The sequence below is a fragment of the Phycodurus eques genome, chromosome 1 (assembly GCF_024500275.1).
Source record: "Phycodurus eques isolate BA_2022a chromosome 1, UOR_Pequ_1.1, whole genome shotgun sequence".
Classification (NCBI taxonomy): domain Eukaryota; kingdom Metazoa; phylum Chordata; class Actinopteri; order Syngnathiformes; family Syngnathidae; genus Phycodurus; species Phycodurus eques.
Window position 1 is genome coordinate 19,691,443 of NC_084525.1, and position 19,496 is coordinate 19,710,938.

Consider the following 19,496-nt stretch of genomic DNA (forward strand, 5'->3'; position numbering starts at 1 on the left):
AAATCCTCATGAAAGTGGTCTGTGGTGGTGCCAGCTGCCAAAAAAGCAATCCCACGACATTGAATGATTTCCGGCCCGTGGCGTTAACCTCCATGGTGATGAAACAATTTAAAAAATTGGTCCAAGCATAAATTCTAGCTAAAACTGAACATCTACTTGACCCACTTCAGTTTGCTTACAGAGACAGTAGTAGTGTACAAGATACCACAGCTACCTTACTTAATCGAGTGTATCAGGAGCTTGAAGATAGTAAGAACGATGTCAGGCTTCCTTTTGTGGATTTTCCGTCAACCTTTAACGCAATTCATCCCAATGTTCTAGCTGATAAACTGCTGAATTCTTTTGGCCTGGATGTGTGTTTTATGGGCTGGATTTCCTTACAAATACAACTCAACAAGTTAGAGTGAACGGAGCACTATTCACCCTACGTACATCCTCCACTGGTACACCTCAAGGCTGTGTCTTGTCAGCCCTCTTAACCATTTTATAAACTAATGACCGTTTTAGCCTGTATGGTTGTTTTTAAACATACTAGGTTTAATTCGCTTTCTTTTCTGATTAGTTTGACAGTAAACTTTAACTGAGAGGGACAATAAACATTTTGAAGCCTCTTTTGTTGAATATTTGCCAAAGTGCTGCTTATTGTAACGTGAGTTGAATTCACTGCCACGTTTTTGAAGTCTGCGCTCACAAGTCAAAGCAAAAAATCGGCCGAACAATGGCTCGCATTTCGAAAAACTCCTAAGTTGAGTCACTGTAGGGCAACTTTCTCATTTAGTCAGGGCTTTACCGCCATCTTGTGGAAGCTTTGGGAAATACGGAAATAGAAAGAAAACCTGAGATTTTCAGTGACTAGCTGAGATAGGTTCCACAGAAAATAAAGGGCAAATGTGTGTGTGTGTGTGTGTGTGTGTGTCTGTGTGCGCACGCGGGCGCGTGCCTATTTTTCAGGGCTGGAACCACCTCTCAACAGTCAGCCTCCTCCCAACACAAACCTGCCCCCTTACAAAAACCCACCAGCACACAGCTAGTGCCCACACCCCTCCTCCACTCTCAGCTCACAGTCTCCCTTTTTCTCTCTCTGTCTGCTGTGGACCAGTGTTTCTCCTCACCCTCCTTTAACTTCGAAACTGCACCTCTCGTATTCTGACTTTAAGGGCTTCCATCTGGATCTCAGCCCTTTACTTTTCATTCTTTTGTGGGGGGGGGAGGGGGGCGTGGGGACCCTCTGAAAAGACGCCGTGTGTGGTTGGCGCTGTGAGGACATCCGGTTGTCGTGCCGTCATCATTAAACCAAGGGACCAGACTTGACCGCCATGAATGTTCAGCTGCTGCTTCTGTTGGCCTTCTGTGCCTTCACACATGCGAGTGAGTAAACTTGTCCTCTCTCACTCCAAAAAAAGTTGACTCGCCATCCTGCCATGAGCACGCTGTGTGCAGTCTCTTGCTGCCTCCATGTGCCCATGCTACCTCTTTGTCTGCTTGAATCCCTCATTTTGCCAGTCTAGTTTGTCAACACTTTACAGTAGGGGTGCGCTTATGATGTGCTTAAAATTGGATACTAGTTTGAGTTTCAAGATTGAATGACGTTTTAGACGTCATTAAATTTAGTCATTAGACGAGAACAGTGAGAAAAACCTACTGTGTTGAGACCTATTATTTTGCCTCTTGGGTGTATAAGTATGGCCAAAGTTGCCAAATAGTGGGCCCACATTCATTATTGAAAATCATTGTTTTTCTCACTGTTTTCTAGTGACAAAGAGCTCATTACTAACCTATTCAAGAAAACAATTTCTAAACTTAGGACTCCTGCCTCACAGTTGAGAGGTCCTGGGTCCGAATCTCTGCTCAGGCGCTTTCCGAAGTTTGCATGTTTTCCCCGTGTATTAATCGTCCACAGGTGTTAATGTGAGTGTGAGTATGGGGTCTACTTGTGCCATGTGACTGACTGGCGACCTGTTCCAGGGTGCACCCCGCCTCTCGCCCAAAGACAGCTGGGATAGCCTCCAGCTAACCTGCAACCATAATGAGACAAGAAAACAGACGAATTGCAAAGTCTTTATAAGGGTGCCACATGAGCATTTTTTATCAGATAAATTAGATTTTCCAATGAAGTCATTCGATACAGTGAAAAGACTGACTTCTTGCCAAATAGTAAGCCTACTTGGTTTCCTGTAATGTCTTGTGTCGTTTTTTAACTGTTTTGCCAAAACCTCAGTACTAACCTGTTTACAAACAAATTAGGAACCTTTTATCAAATTTAATTTGCAGGCCTTGGCGGAGAGAGAGAGAGAGAGCGAGAGAGAGAGAGCGAGAGGGAGAGGGAGAGCCAGAGAGAGAGAGATGTCAGGGGAGGAGCTCTGCAGCCTCATGCCTTTCACCCCTCTATTAATAGACAATCATATACAGGACATATAGGCATTTGTATGGATATGGAGGGAGAGCATATGGTTCATGATGCGCTTCCAAAGGTCACCCCACCCTTTTTTTAATCACAAGCTATTCCATGGCGTGTACACATTAAGTGGGATATTTATATTTGCAGTTAAAAATACCCTCTTCCAGGTCAGATGCCTGTGGGCCTTTTAGGTTCGAACACACAAGGGTCGTCAACTCGGGACAAAATATGTGATTTTGCTAAATATGCAAACATGAAAAAAGAATTCTACCGCCTCTTTGGTTTGATTAAAGGTCAATACTTCTCGGCTCCTGGAGGAGCCAATGTGAAATCTATCTATCGGTAGATCTATCTATCTATAAATGTTGTTGATTCTACACTCTCAAAGAGAGGATGAAAATAACAACAAAAAACAACAACAAAAACAGCTCATCTGCACGTTTAAACGTTTTAAACGCTTGCGCCTGTGTATCCCATGAAAGCCCGCCACCACCGCCTGCCTCCCTTCCTCCCTCCTCCAGTCTCCTTCTTAATGAGTTTTGTCTGCCTCTGCGGGCTAATAACATGGTCGTCACATCTGGCTGCTGAAGGGAGAGGTCAGCGGCCCCTTTGGTCATTGGCCCGCTTTTAGAAATGACTCAAATGTGGCGCTCATACTCCAAATATGAGGCTGGCACCAAGGCTCCATGTGGGAGAAAACATTCGCAATCCTTTCACCGGGAGAAAGAAACATCTGTTTAGGGAACACGAGGACTGAAGTATCAGACCTTATGAGCACATGCAGTTTTTGTCATAAGATATACATTCATCATGGGCATGAATGCCATGTTCATTTGGGGCTTTTAATGATTCCTTTGAACCGTTCTTTATCCATGATGGAATGAGCTTGAATTTCTTTAAGACTTTCTCTAATCCAAACAAGGTCAAAATTATTATTATTATTATTATTATTATTATTAATTGTTATTTTTATACTATATTTAGAGTTAAAACCATAAATTTTGCATGAACTACGATATTAAAACCCGCTAATATCTTTTGAAACTCGTCCAACATATACCCTTAATAGCAAATGGCTCATGGATGAGTTACGTTTTAAAAAATGCAAAACATGCAATAAAAGTGCTTTTGTACCAGCTTTGCAACTTGTAAAAATAGTAATCGTCAAGCAATAATGAAACCTTCTTTTGTTAGCTTGAGCTTTTTAATAGCCACTCAACAGAGCAAAAGCACACACGTGCCAAACACCGTAACTTCCATCAAGAACCCAGGCTAGACTTAGCTCTTCCCCAACATAAAAAGACCTTAGTCTCTCCATCCAGATGTATCACTTCAACATACTTCCTTGACACCAATCAAAATTAGAATCAGAATCATCTTTAATTTCCAAGTATTCGTCAGTGAATACCTTTGAGACATAAAAACATAAAAACACAGTCACTAAGGTTGCCAGTAATGTGGTAATGCCAAGACATTATTATTATTATTTTTTTTGACAATTGTGCAAATGATGCCGAGTCCTCTAGAAATTTTGAGCAGTTTGAAATGACGAATAGAACAATGGTCTGGTGCGATGACCTTTGTGCAAATGGCTAGTTCACACACATAAGGATTTGCGAGTGGAAATACACAGGTTCAACATTTACAGTTGTTGGCCCCAACTGTTTTCTGAGCAACTCGGGGAGAAAAAATATCCCTCTAAATACAACCCACACCAGACGATAATACCTCAAGATGATCTATCGATTTATTGAATATCTCATTCAATAAACGGGGCTTTGCTGACTTTAATCAAAAGGGGGGACTTGAATTGACAACATAAAAAGGCTTGGCTTTGCAGTGTTTCTCAACCACTACTCAGAACAATGGGTAAGGAAGGAAAAAGAACTCAGTGGAGACCAAAGAAGGAGAATTGAATAGATTTATACGACTGACCACAGTTGTATGTCTCGTGTCTGGCAAGTCCTGTACGTGTGCTGCAGGGTGAGGCATGGCGCAAGGGAAAAAAAAAAAGAGAGAGAGAGCCGTAGATTTAGGAACACATTGCCAGTATTCATTTGGGTGGGTGTTGTACGCAGCATACGGGAGTGGAGTTGGGATTAGAGACTGATTAAGAAGCTTATTCTAAACCTGTTGTTTTTCTTGAAACGATATTTTTCATCTGAACAAAAGTTTTTGGACAATTGTATGTATGCTTCTAACTTTGTGGGAACAGTTTGGGGAAAGTGATTTTCTAATTACCGCTTTCCTGATGCCTGACTGGCAGTCACTGGACAGGCATCAGTGAACCAGAGCCTTGTCAATCATTGGAACAACGTGACTTAACTGGCCGTGATGTCGCTTTGTGCGGATGAGTCATTACATGCAGCAGCGAGGGTGATGAGGGGGATCATTTTAAATTGTGGCGGGAATTAGGTCAGATTAGATTAGGTCATGATAGAATAGTATTCAGATATTTTACAATGGTACAACAAGACAAGCCATCTATGATACGTCGCAATATCTATGTAACAGAAGGAAAACGGTGGCTGAAATCTGAAATGAAATATCTGACTGCAAAAATAGACTTTTCTCTCTCTATAAGGAGTTGTTGGTTTTTTTTGTTACTTCCCGTGTGTGTCATGGCCAGTGGTACCAGTACTTGTTTTCAGATGTGTTAGTCACAGGATGAAAAGGTCTGCTGTGTCTGCTACCAGTTGGAGATGATAGAGCCCAGGTGGGACTCCTCCTTGGGCCTTTGTTATTCTGTGATAACAACAAGGCTGAGAATATTCCGCAAATTATTACTCAAATCAGGTCCAAGGAGCGCGGTGCATGGCACGACATGGTATCGTAACTAACGCCTACTGTTTTAGGAGGGGAGCATATGTGTGTGCGTGTTTGTGTGTGTGTGTGTGCAGGGTACGCTGAGATGGGCCGGGTGTCTATCTTGAGCAGCCCGCTAAAAACATTCCTGAGAAGGTTAGACGCACACACTCCCTCACAGCTCCCAGACAGCACTGTGACTTAGTGTATAAGCGCATGTAAAGACAAGGCGGGGGCCTCAGTGATAGCTGATTGTAATGGAGGCAGCCTGTTATTCGCCCTTCTTTCCTGTCTCAACCGACATTGTCTCATCCTCCCCACGGGTGTTAAACTCAAGGGTCCCGGTTTAGATCCTGCCACTTGATGCTGCCCGCGAAAGCCTTTGCATTCGTTCTTTTCTTTTGGCACAAAATTTACAAGCAAATGAAACCTTGCATCAATCCATTTTCTATACCGGTCCTCAACCTTTTTTGGCACCACGGATCAGTTTCAGGTAAAACAATATTTTAACGGACAGGCATAGAAACAAATTCAAAACAAATCAAAAGACAAAACATCCAAGTCACTGTTACGCAGAATGTAGTTATTGTAAATAGTGGGAGCCCACCACTTGTTTCCCTTCAATCCCATCTTGGGGTACTGGGAGACAGTGACAATCAAAGTGTGAAATCTTTTCCATCATTTTGTTTTGGTCACTGTCACTGCGGAAAGTCCTCAAAGATAGGGTGTTGGAAAGGGAAGCAAAGTATTCAGGGCTTTTTGGGCAGTTCTTCCGGCCTCACTGCCTCATTTACCAGCCTGTCGCCGCATATTACGCAGAGCGGGCTTGATGCGTGAGAATCACCTGACGCGATAAAGCTGGATTTGAAGGAGAGCTGCTGATATTTTCTCTTAGTGTAGCTTTCCTTTTCTTGGAAGTTGTAGGTTCTTCTTCTGTCTCATCATTTGGTCTTTTCCTCTTCCAGAAGAAGCTCCTTCCTTGCTTTTTATTCTTTTTTGTTAGCTTGCGTGCCTACTTTTTTACTACCGTGTCATGTGATCGAGACGAGCAGTTTCACATGTACAGATGCACAGGCAGATGCATCGAATTTTAAAACTTCTTTCAGACTCTGGTGACCAATAAAGTATTGTTTTGATTAGTCAGCTTCTTCACTGCTAGCACCTCTTCGGCATCTGTGTTTCCATGCTCCTGGTGAATATCCTCAGTCGATCTAACGCTGCTTTTAGATTCACTTGAATCGTTATCGTGGGAGCGCTCAGTTGTAAGCATTGCAGTGAAATCTTTTGATCACACACTTTGACACCTTAATTAAAGGGAAAACAATTCATTTCGATTTAATATTACAGTCAAGACAATTTCCAAAAACTATTTGAAACGGGGACTCGTCGGACCGCAGAACACTTTTCCACTTTGCATCAGTCCATCTCGGATGAGCTCGGGCCCAGAGAGGCCGGCGGCGTTTCTGGGTGTTGTTGAGAAATGGCTTTTGCTTTGCAAAGTAGAGTTTCAAGTTTCACTTACGGATGTAGCGCCAAACTGTGTTTACTGACATTGGTTTTCTGAAGTGTTCCTGAGCCCATGTGGTGATATCCTTCACACATTGATGTCGGCTTATGACGCCGCCTGAGGGACCGGAGTTCACGGGCATTCAATGTTGGTTTTCGGCCTTGCCGCTTACATGCAGTGATTTCTCCACATTCTCTGAACCTTTTGATGATATTATGGACCGTAGATGATGAAATCCCTAAATTCCTTGCAATTGCACGTTGCGTAACATTGTCCTTAAACTGTTCGACTATTTTCTTACGCACTCCCCCATCTTTGCTTGTGAATGACTGACCAATTCAGGGAAGCTCCTTTTATGGCACCCACCTGTTCCCAATTAGCCTGTTCACCTGTGGGATGTTCCAAACAAGTATTTGATGAGCATTCCTCAACTTTCTCAGTCTTTATTTGCCACCTGTCCCAGGTTTTTTGGAACGTGTTGCACCCATAAAATTCAACGTTAATGATTATTTGCTAAAAACAACAAAGTTGATCAGTTTGAACATTAAATATCTTGTCTTTGTAGTGTATTCAATTAAATACATGTTAAACATGATTTGCAAATCATTGTATTCTGTTTTTATTTATGTTTTACACAACATCCCAACTTCATTGGAATTGGGGTTGTAGTATTTTAGCGCTTTTCCAAGAAAGCACAAAACCATGAATAGTTTTTCAGCGAATAGCTGGGGATAGGTTTCACAGCGAATAGGTGAATTTGTGCAAAGTGAACTGTGCAACTGAAAAATGACTGAACTGAAATTGTTATTAACTAAACATGACTACTCCCACTTAACTTTCATTATTAATTGGTGTCTTCCTCTATTGAATGAAAGGGGTCTGACGTCACGTGAGAAGGGTCTCTTGGAGGAAAACGGGGCTCCCTCCCCTTTCCCGCTCTTTACCTCCTGAAAGTCTACAGCTGCGACGGCGCGCTCCTTAGGGAGTGGCAGAGGAAGAGTGGCAACATGTAGATTACAAGGCATAGAGAGCAGAAGGGATGTATGCACCACTGATCTGAGCGCCTGTGCGTGCCCACCGTAGCCGGCACTTTGGAGAGGAAATACTACTCAGAGCTAATTGTGGGAACTGAGCACATAATGAAGTGACTGTTAGCGGGGGTCTGCTGGGTGATTACACATAGCGCAAGGCCATTTTATTTTGCTTACAGGCATTCCAAACAAAAAGTCTGAGGCTCCATTTGAAACCCCCCTTCCCTTTCAATGGGAACAAATGTTTTCTCCGCCTGTTGCTAATGAACACAGCCGTCCGGTCGGCACATCAAGAAATAGCTCAACTTCTCGCCAGACAAGATCACCCGATGCACAGTGATTTTGAACCATGTAAATAAATCGCAGTTATCGGAAGTCCGGTATAGGTACTGTATTTAGATCTGGGGCGGGGAAAGTATGGCCTGCGGGCCACTTACAGCCTAGTAAGCATTTACATTATCAAGAATCCTGTAATATTTGTTGCTTTAATTTTGCGTTCCCCCCCCTATTAGTTGGTTGAAATTATTCTATTTCTAATTAATGTATCTAATTTTTTCATTGATTTATTGTAAATAAACGTCACACCAATTCAAAAGCAGAGACCAAGTTTAGCCAACTTATTCACAGTCTGTGCAGTAAGAGTCAAGCACGTTGTTGTTTTTTCTTCGTCTCCATTGAGAAGAAGTCATTTCAGGCCAACATGTTTCCAGCGGAAAGTTTAGTCCGTAATTTTGGTGCGGCTGAAATGTACCCTCCTTCATTTGGATGCACCGCTGTCCAGGCCTAGCTTTCAGTTGTGGTCGCGAGGATGTTGAACATGGCGGGATGGAGCTTGGCTTATTGAGGGGGTAATGATCAGGTTGAGCGCAGGCGACTTCATAGCGCAGACCTTGATGAAAGACACTAGGAAAAATGCATGTCTTAACGCAGCTGCAAAACTCATAACGGAAGATTCCTTTTCACTGCAAAGCATGGCCATCGTCAAAGCTCTGACAAGACACAGTTAGCTTTCATATGGAATGGTAATACACAGCTATTCGCCTTCTTTCCATTTCTCCTTCTATTAGAGCACAACAATTTGACTTCAACACAATTTAGGTTCTCGTTTGTGGCCACTAGTTAAAATAAAATAAAATGAAAAAAACTTACTACTATACAATCAAGAATAAAGTATTAATATTTAAAGTAATAATTATGTTATATGACATAAATGTAATATACTGTAACTCTCCTAATCTTGACTTCAGTGCAGGCAGCGTAGATTCAGTTCCCATTCAGTGACGGTGTGAATGCAGGTGTGAATGGGTGTCTGTTTTTATATGTGCCCTCTAATTGGGCAATCTAGGCTGTGGTCTGCCAAAGTCACCTGGGATAGGCTCCAGCTTCGAATAATATGAGAAAAGATTGTAAAGTTAAGAGAGTAGAATTTTACTATTAAAAGTAATTATGACGTACAACTGTCTTATATATATATATATATATATATATATATATAATGTAAAATAAGTCCCACAATAATGAAAAAAGTTACAAGAATAAACTCATACTATTACAAGAAAAAAGAATTTTCGAAAAAGTCAGCACTTTAACGCATGAATGTCAAAATGCCCACATTTCATTGCTTGCGAAATGTACACTGAAGTGTAACTTGTCAAGATCAACATTGACAATAAACATGTACTGTATATTCCTAAGTAATAAAACTTTATTCTGATTATTATCTGATTGTTATTTTAGCATGGCCCTAATATTTACTCTAAAATCCCTGCTCTGTATCAAATATAAAACATGGATCAGAAATAAATAAATGGTGATTGTCTACTCCTTCACACGCAGTCACCACTGAAATGATGGAAAACAATTCTGTAAATTGTAACTGATTTCCTTGCCTTTCTCTCCAAAACTACAAATTATCCAGTTGGGGTCCCGCCCTTGAACAATGCCACATGTTTCAAGTGCAGAGGCTGAACACGGCTTCCCGCATGCTCCTCACTCATCAGCTCGTGAAGTTGTGGCTCCCTCCACAGGAAATGAGGCAGAGGATGTGGCGTGTTCGGAGGCACAGAGCCGTGAAGACAGGATGGAGGGATTGCTTGAAGATGTGACTCTCATGACATCACAGGGTGGGGCGGGGTGGCTGCCTTTTAGCGATGGCGATGTATTGATGCAGTCACGTCCATCCGTCCATCCCTTTTCTGTACCGCTTATCCTCACTAGGGTTGGGGGCGTGCTGGAGCCTATCCCAGCTATCGTCATTTCTCTAAAATGGGTTCTAAGTTATGAAACATATTTAGATTTTCTTCATTTTCCTAAATAGTCAATGCCATTCACAGTGAATACATTTTTAATTATCAACAATTACATTAGATTATATAATAACCTGGATTTTCTTTCAAAACTGCCACTGATGACAAAAGCATTCTTTTTTCCCCCAAAATTATTATGAACAACAGTTTGAAAAAAATACATTAAACCACTGTCTATTTGAGGTTTTCGAAACACAAATTCACTTATTTGCGGGGTTTTTTTCTGTGGAAAAGCTGTTTGATGAAAAACTTCCCCCTTTTTCTATAAAGCTTAAAGATTCCACAAGATAGCGCAAAAGCCCGCCCTGGCTAATAGGAAAGTAGTAGTTGCTGTCAGGGATGTATGTTGAAGTGATACATCTTTACTGTGGGACTAAAATCTTTATATGTCAGGGAGGCGCTAAGATTAGCCTGGGTCGTTAGTGGAAGTAACAGAGAGGCGTCGCCACATGTGCATGTATACACACGCACTTCAGGTGCATTTTTTCGAAATCAAATCGACTGTAAGATATTTATTGTAATGATGATGTTGTAAGACGAGTTTGAATTGATATAGAAGTGTTTTGGGGTCAAAGTTTCTGGTATGTTTACAAGGCAGGTTTTTGTCATTTATATCATGGCAGCAAACCCTCTCTCCCCCAGTTATTCCAGCCCAAAATATCACTTTGCTTCCTTGCTGACGTCGCAGCTTTGTTGGGACATAATGGTGGTGGTGATTGAGAAGGATCACTTTGGTGTGAGTTGGGCTTGTCGGAGCACAGGCCAACACACGAGGCAGGCAGCCATCATGGCGGCTCTCTTCCAACAATGAATACATTGACTCACAAGGCTTGAGTTGTCCAAGAGGGCAGTAAGAGGAGAAGAGTGGTATGTAAGGTCTGCAGCTCCCAAGTGTGCGGCAGCACTCAGGTTACCCAAAGATTTGCGAGGCCCACAGAGACTTGCTTGACTTGTGACCAACTTAATCTGAGCAATCATTTTAACACATTGTCCCGCTATACAGCATAACTGCTTGTCTACTATACATTGTAAGGGCCTTATATTTCATGTTGGCAAAAAATACAATTATAGTTTTGTCTGTGTAAATGAAACATTTGAACCAACAGAAAACAATGGTAATGCAGGAAATGGAGGCTTTCTGGGGACAGTTATACTGTAGCTAGACAAAATGCTTGTCAGGGGGGAAAAAACATCATAACGGGTGTTGTGTGTGTGTATTAAGAACATGGGGCTTAATAGTTTTGATCCATCAGATGGACTCAGTGGCAATTTTAAATTGAATAAAATTGAGTACAAAATCACATAAATGATTCCAGGTCAGAATACGACTACAACTAACCACAGGGTAGAATTGTGACTCAGTGCAGGAAAGAATAATAACTCAAGTTCTGAAAAAGTAATCAAAATTTGAAATGACTATAAGAACATATCGACTTTAAAAAAGCAAAAACTGAATTGGTGAATTATTAAGAATATTGTATAAATTGTAAGTCGTTAGTGTCATATAGTGATTGCCCAAGTTATGTTAAACTTACTGTCACAATATCAATAAAAAAATATGCTTTGTGCTTTCTAAAAAAATGTTGTTTTTTCTTCCTTGTGTCTGTTTAGATTCACAGTCATTCAGTTCATTATAATTGGCAAAGGTTGAACCGCGGAAACTGGACTCATCTGTTTGTGAAATTTGCTGTGTTTGTTCTTTTTTTTGCAAAACATTTGAAAATGACTTGGGCTGTTGTGCTATTAGGCTAACAAAATATTGCAGTAACATGTGCAACACAGTGATAGTCTAATAACCTCTGTAAGTACAATATTAGGAAAAGCAGTTTGTTTATTTGCACACAATACAGTGAACCACTCATCTGTATAAAATATAAAATGCATACTGTATTAAAAAGAAAGAAAAACAGTGCCATCTGTCCCACTAGACCTTGAAATCCCCATTGGTCACTATTTTCTTTTATTTCTTTTTTCAATATAGTTTTTGTGGCAGCACGGTGAGCGACTGGTTAGAGGTCAGCCACAGTTCTGAGGACCGGGGTTCAATCCCCGGCCCCGCCTGTGTGGAGTTTGCATGTTCTCCCCGTGCCTGCGTGGGTTTTCTCCGGGCACTCTAGTTTCCTCCCACATTCCAAAAACATGCGTGGTAGATTAATTGAAGTCTCTAAATTGCCCCTAGTTGTGAATGTGAGTGCGAATGGTTGTTTGTTTGTATGTGCCCTGCGATTGGCTGGCAACCAGTTCAGGGTGTACCCCGCCTCCTGCCCGATGATAGCTGGGATAGGCTCCAGCACTCCTGCAACCCTTGTGAGGATAAGCGGCTCAGAAAATGGATGGATTGATAGTTTTTGTCATGCTTTTTAAACTGAAAACGGAAAACAGCAGATCACAGCAAATGTGTGACATTTGTCTAAATGGGTGCTGTCTAGGCCCCACAATCCTCCCTACAGGCCATGACGTTCTGGCGACTGACTCCGTAGCAGACGTCACCCTGGACGCCACAGAAGCCAACAAAGATCTTGACATGGTCACTGTTCCTCCATCAACCCACCCAGTGACCGCCGAAGAGCAAGATATGATGGACGTCACGACCGAAGCGCCCTCTCCTCAGGTGACGCACGGTACTGAAGAGAACGAAGTTGAAACCGATACCCCCGCTCCGGCTGCTACTGAGGCCCCTGAACTCCTTAACACCAACCCCCCTGCTGTTGAGAGCGCCCCCACAGAGGCTCCTGAAGATGCTGAGGTCATCCCTCAGTGGACAGAAGCTGTCAAGACCGACACGTTCAACGAGGTGGTTGTTGAAGACGACGCAGAGGGTAAGCAAAGAATCAGTGAATGAGATGGACAATTAGTAATGGTGGCCAGCAAAACAATCACTGCCAAAGTTCACACACAGTTCAGTTTTCACTTTTTAGTTCAATACATTTGCATTTAATCTTTAAGGACTGTTTGTTTTTAAACTTTTAGCACAATTCTTATTTAACTGTGCAGTACATTTTGATTGAATAATTTTTTGGTCATTTTTATTTTCCTCTATTTAAGTGCGGTGTTACTGGTCAAACTGTGCATAATGTACTGTATTTTAATGTAGGTCATGATGGTACTAGTTAGGGAGCTAAGCATTATTTTAGGCGGTACTTGGTGGAAAACGTTTGAGAACCACTACCCTAACACTTTGCTTCTGTCTTGCAGAGGGCCTGAGCTCGGGCCAGGTCGTCGGCATCGTGATTGGCGCTCTGTTGGCAGTGGTCATCGTCATCGCTGTAGTGATTGCTGCCGTGAGGAGGATGGGAAAATACTCGTGAGTACCTTGCCTCAACTTCAAATCATTACGTTGACTGGATGACGGGATGCTTACTTTACGGTGGACCACCGCACATGCGTTGTTCACAGGTCAAATATTCACCTATCCCCAGCTATTTGCTGAAAAACACACCTATTCACAAATGTTGTGGTCTTTGGGAAACATCCCAATATGCCAGAAGATGCCGCCAAAGCCCTGTCTAAATCAGAATTGGTGTCAAAGAAGTGCTGCATCTTGACTGGAAGACAACCTTTGAATGTCAGGGAGAAGCGCAATTTAACTGGGTTGTTAGCGGAAATTATGGACAGACTTTACTGCATGTTCAATATATGCACACTTTTGTGCATTTTTAAAAAAAATCTAATAATCTGTAAATTGCTTATTTACTCACTTTGTTTCAGCTAGGGTTGTTTTTAAAAGTGCTCAATAAATAAAGTTAAGTTGATATGACAGCAGCACACCATTGCCTGATACAAACCACCCGTTTGCTGTATAATGATGCAATTGTATTGTGTGTGTGTGTGTGTGTGTGTGTGTGTGTACGTGTGTGTGTGCGTGCATGCGTATGTGTGTGTGTGTGTATCACAGGTCTGCCAGCAGCAAAAAGCCAGCGAAAAAAGATATTGTAATCACTTCTGTGATTTTTTTTCCCCTCCCCTATTTGATCATTTCAGCTAATCTTTTACACCACAGTATAACCAAAGTTCCCCACCTCCCTCTAAACCTGTCATCACTGTTACAGTAATGTCGGAAGCTGTATGGAAAATGCTGATCTTTTTGTTTTAATTGGTGAATTTTCTAACAAGGTGTGCATTTAGGCCCTGTTTTTACACACTCAATTTATTCATCGCACCCCTAAAAATACTACCAGTAATTATAATGCATTTTACTGTCACTACAAGTCCCACAATGCACTGCACGAGCTGGTGCAATGTTGTGTCAGAACCAAGAGGTCATTTTATGACACAAGTCAGTGAGTGGCACAGTAGTTTTCCAAATTGTGTCCAGACTAGTTAGCTACAGAATATTAGCTTACCTCCTGAGGCCCCACCAGTAAGCGACATACGGTGGCCTTGGAGAAATATAACTAGCATTTGATAAAGCATTCCGTTGAACTAAAAAAGTAAATAACTAAAAGGTTTTTTTGGGGAGTTAATGAGTTGTCAGTAGGTGAAACAGTGGACAACTGGTTAGCACATTTGCTTCACAGTTCTGAGGACTGGGGTTCAAATCCCAGACTCGCCTGTGTGGAGTTTGCATGTTCTCCCCGTGCCTGCGGTGGTTTTTCTCTGGGTACTCCGGTTTCCTCCCACATCCCAAAAACATGCATGGTAGGTTAATTGAAGACTAAATTTCCCTTAGGTGTAAATGTGATTACGAATGGTTGTTTGTTTGTACTGTATCTGCCCTGCGATTGGCTGGCAACCAGTTCAGGGTGTACCCTGCCTCTCGCCCGAAGATAGCTGGGATAGCCTCCAGCACGCCCACAACCCGAGTGAGGATAAGTGGTACAGAAAATGGATGGATGGATGGAGTTGTCAGTAATTGGACGTGTGTTTTGCCTGTCACAAACACGATCATCAATCTTTAGTGACTGTAATATTATAATATTGATTTCCTTACTGCCAACATCAAGCATTTCCCTGTAATTGTCTATTTCTGACATGTTTCTAGAATTCTGTTGAGAAATATTTTCTTTGGCTTCAAAAGGGACAAATAAAAGTCAAGCAAATGCATTTTTATTAACGTATATTCATGTTGTTCTGTTCTTTAGCAAACATAATTTGACACATGCCCTCCTAACAGTAATAGCTGAACTGCACACCACCAACGACCCTCAGGGTCAACTTACAAAACCCCCCACCAACCATACACTCTAACTGCTCTTATTACAAAGAAAGAACCCTTGGAACCTTATCTCCTGAGTGACTGTGGCTCTCCTTCTCTTCCTCAGCCCATGAAGAAGAATAAGACGAAGGCGGCCAAGCAGCAGGAGCCGTCAAAGTTCTGGAAATCCTGAACTACTGAACTGTGACGTCATATTCAATCATTAAAACAAACAAACAAAAAAGTTATTATAACACCAGAACTTAATGATTCTAAGCAGGACTCGGAACTGTTGCCCAAAGGAAAAGATGTGAGGCTAGTCTGTGTGCACAGCATGTATGATATGTACTGTATGTAAGACAACAGCGACATCCCGCTGATTTACCTCCATGACCCCAAAGCCAATGGAGGGATTCATATAAACACAATGCACAAAGGAATTTCACAATAAGACGTGATCTGGCATCAGCGCTATAGTGATGTACTGTAGTGATTAGTTTAGTTTTTGTGTGTGTGTGTGTGTGTGTGTGTGTGTATTTTTTAAAATGTTATTTTTTTTTTATATATGGATGGATATTTTTATTCTGGGGTGGGGAAACTTCCATTGAGACGTTCATCAGTTTGTGAGCTAGGCTAAGTCATGGTTCAAGAAAACTGACATTAAGACTATAGAAATAGATTAAAAGGACCCTACCAATTTGCATTCTGGGGTAGTGTGAATGCTTAAATTGCAATTGACACTGTGGAAAGATAAATATATTTCTTTAACGAAAGTGAAAAACATTATGGACCGCCGTACTTAAGTTTGTATGTTAGTTAGCAGGCTACTTCCTGGTTCAAGAAGACTGACAAAAGACTTTGGACTTAACCAAAACAGACTGTATTCATGTGTGAGGAAAATGCTTTGGTCAGGATTCACACAGCAGAAAGAGAAAGTAATGTCTTTAACAAAAGTTACGCCATATTTGTGTTCGTTTGTTAGTTATCATGCTACTTCTTGGTTCAAAAATGACGTAAGACTTAAGGCTAAGCCAAAGTAGACACTACCAATTCTGGGATACGGGGGAGGTTTCAATCACGACTCAAATGGCAAGCAGAGAAAATATCATGGACAGCTGAATTTGTGTGTGCCTGCTCGTTGGCTAGCAGGCTACTTCCTCGTTCTAAAAGAATGACGTAAACCTTTAGGAATCGCCAAAAAGGACTCTACCAAATTACATATTTGTGTAGGTCAAATGCTTCTATTGTGATTTAGACTGCAGAAAAAGTAATACATTGCCTTAACAAAAGTGAAAATCACGTAATGCCATATTTGTGTTTGTTCCTTAGTTATTAGCAGGCTACTTCCTGGTTTAAGAAGGCTAAGACAAGACTCCAGGTTGAGCCAAAACAGACTCCCAATTCTGTGACAAGGGAACTTTTCTATTTTGACTCAAATGGATGAAAGGATAAATGACATGGAAAGCTGAAGTTTTGTGCGCGCGTGTGTGTGTGTGTGTGTCCATCTGTTTGTGAGCTTGCAGGCTAATTTCTGGTTAGAGAAGCGTTTAAGAAGAAGACTTTAGGAATAGAGAAGAAGGGCTCAAGCATTATAGAACTCTACCCATTCTGAAGCGATGGGAACTTTGCTATCGTGATTCAAATGCCAAAAAGAGCAAATAGATTTCTCTAACATAAATGAAAACATTGTGGAAATTTGTTTTCAAGAAGTCTACTTCCTGGTTCAAGAAGCATGACATAGACTATCTGAATAGAAAAGAAACGAATCAAGTGTTTTATATTCTGGGGAATGTTTGCTATCCTGTCTCAAATGGCAAAAAAAGAAAAGAAAATATCCACATTTATCTGGAATTGCATTAAATTTCAATTAAGTTTTTCCTCTGAATTTGTGGAAAACATTGTTAATGCTAAATCCTGCTAGCTAACAAACCAACCAACAAAAAGTGATCATTTCCGAATGAGATCATTAATGAATAATTAATTAATGATGCAAGAGAAAACTAGTGAGTACGTAACAATGATTACAAATTTGACGTCTCACGACTCCGTCAACACTGATGCTGCGCTTGCATAAGCTAGCATTAGTGACGAGGAGACGTGCGGCACATCCAGACCAATTAGCAAGCATTTTGTCATTTATCCCCAGTCGGTGACATTTTGTTGGCCAACTGTATGAAGCACCTTGTGCAGAAAGGTGCTTCAGAGAGTTGAATTATCAAAACAAAAACAAAAAAACCCACAATGACGTGACATTCTGCCTCCTTTGACACTGACATCAAAAAAAGCCTAATACATATCTGTGATATTTAGCAGAAGGGTTTGCGCCACTAACACTGGTAGATTAGAGCCATGTTAGAGTGCGTTATCAATGTGAACCTAATTTACTTTTTCAATTGACACCTCTTCTTGAAAACAAATAGCTGTACTGTTGAAGTCTCACACATATCTGCTGTTGTTGTAATAGCTGATAAGCAGAATGGCCGTTCAGTCTTCAAACTGAGTTGAAGTATAACAGGCCTGCTTTGTTCTCTTTTTTATGCATAAAAGGGTGTACAAATAATTAATTCTCCGCTTGGCTTTGCTTGCTTTACAAAACTTACGTAATGTGCACTGAATGAGTGATGTAATCATTAATGAATAGGCTTAAAGACACAGCAAATGTTTGCAACGACGTGTTTTGTTTTTCCTTCCTCCTGCTTTGCCATATGCCATTATTACCAACAGGTCTAATGTGTGACGTCTGACTGATTTGAAGCCTTTTATTTAATTTCTTTCTGTTCATATTGTTTCAATAATATTAATAATAATAATAAAAAAATCATAAAAACAGCAAAGCATCACCTTTTTTGTGTTTGAAAAGCTTTTTAAAATCCTTGTCCTATTATCAATTATGCCTAGATCAGACGACAAGATTTTAGCCCCGGTATTGGCTATCGTGGGCGATTTCCCAGATTGGGCCCCGACATGTTTTGTCGGAAACGCCAAACGTCTTGTAGTGTGACAATTCACGACCAACGATTTGGCCCTACATTAGGCCTACAATGCCAAAATGAAAAGTCTACCATGTTTGATTTTTTTGGGATAGCTTCATATCCACGACAACTCTCTGACAGCACACCTTGACATCGACCAATAGGATTGCATATTCTGACTGCCCCATCGCCTCCCATGCATGCCGTTGTCAACGTACTTGGTCACCATTGTCAACATTTATTTGAAGCTTTAGAGCATGATTTGACAGAACATCAGCATGTTTACATGCAAACTTTAGTGCTAACATTAGCTTGCTAGGCTACATAATGTTTTGTTGCCTGCTTGCGAGCCGTATTGTATTAAAAGTATGTGAACATACCTCAAGCAATCCTTGAACGGACAGCACAAAACGTCATCTCCCGAGCACCCAGTGACACCGCACGTGTTTTTCCCTTTTTGTTCTTTTTTTCCCCCAACATTGCCACAGTGATCCATTCTTTCACAAAAACTTGTCGCCATAGTAAAGGTTGTACCCAGTTGCAGTGAAAGGTGACACATTTTCTGGTCACACCTTCCCGACAGTGCTTGATTTGACAAGATAATGCCCAGAGATCGAAAGGACGGAATACGGTGGCATAGGAATACATGTCGTGTAGTGTCCAAATTTGTCTTGTAGTCTGACCAGGCGTTAGATTTGATGGTTACCCCGGCAACCCCAAAAGTTAAGGCAGTGATTCCCAACCACTGTACCATGGCATATTAGTGTGCCCTAGTATATTATACAATTTCACTTACTTGTTCTGAAATTTTTTTTTTTTTTTAGTACCAAAAAATTTATATTTGTTCAACCATCTATGCCAATGACATATAGTGAATGTCACAATAATGAAATGCTCTTGCAACTGTTGGCATAAGATGCAATTAAGATGTTGCCATTCATACAACAGAATACAGCAATAGCTTTGTGTATAACTACACAGTCCCAGATTTCACACTGAGGAAGTAAATTTGTGAGTAAATTGAGATAAGATCATAATTATTGCAGAGTACAGTATAAGGTTTTTGTGAATTTTTTGTTTGGTGGTGTGCTGTAAGATTTTTCTGTCCCATGGCTCAATAAACTTCGGGAAACACTGCTGGAAGTAATGTAATTTCTTCAAGAAATTGTCAACTTTCACATTTTATAAATATATGCCGCCATCAAGAGGTTATGAAAAAGCTGTACACTTTAATTCCAATAGACCACCGCCACCTAGAGGTTATGAAAAAGGTGTACACTTTCATTCTAATACACCACCGCCACCTAGAGGTTATGAAAAAGGTGTAGCCTACACTTTAATTC

At 41.1% G+C, this 19,496-nt stretch overlaps 1 protein-coding gene across 1 annotated transcript; it reads left to right on the forward strand.

Moving 5' to 3' along the window:
* The first annotated feature begins 1,051 nt into the window (after positions 1-1,051).
* On the forward strand, positions 1,052-18,200 carry si:ch211-156j16.1 (uncharacterized protein LOC564557 homolog). The gene is made up of 4 exons (XM_061687286.1): positions 1,052-1,368; positions 12,477-12,866; positions 13,243-13,351; positions 15,309-18,200. The coding sequence occupies exons 1-4, from the start codon at positions 1,317-1,319 to the stop codon at positions 15,313-15,315; spliced, it is 558 nt and encodes a 185-aa protein (XP_061543270.1). The 5' UTR covers positions 1,052-1,316; the 3' UTR covers positions 15,316-18,200.
* The last annotated feature ends 1,296 nt before the right edge of the window (positions 18,201-19,496 follow it).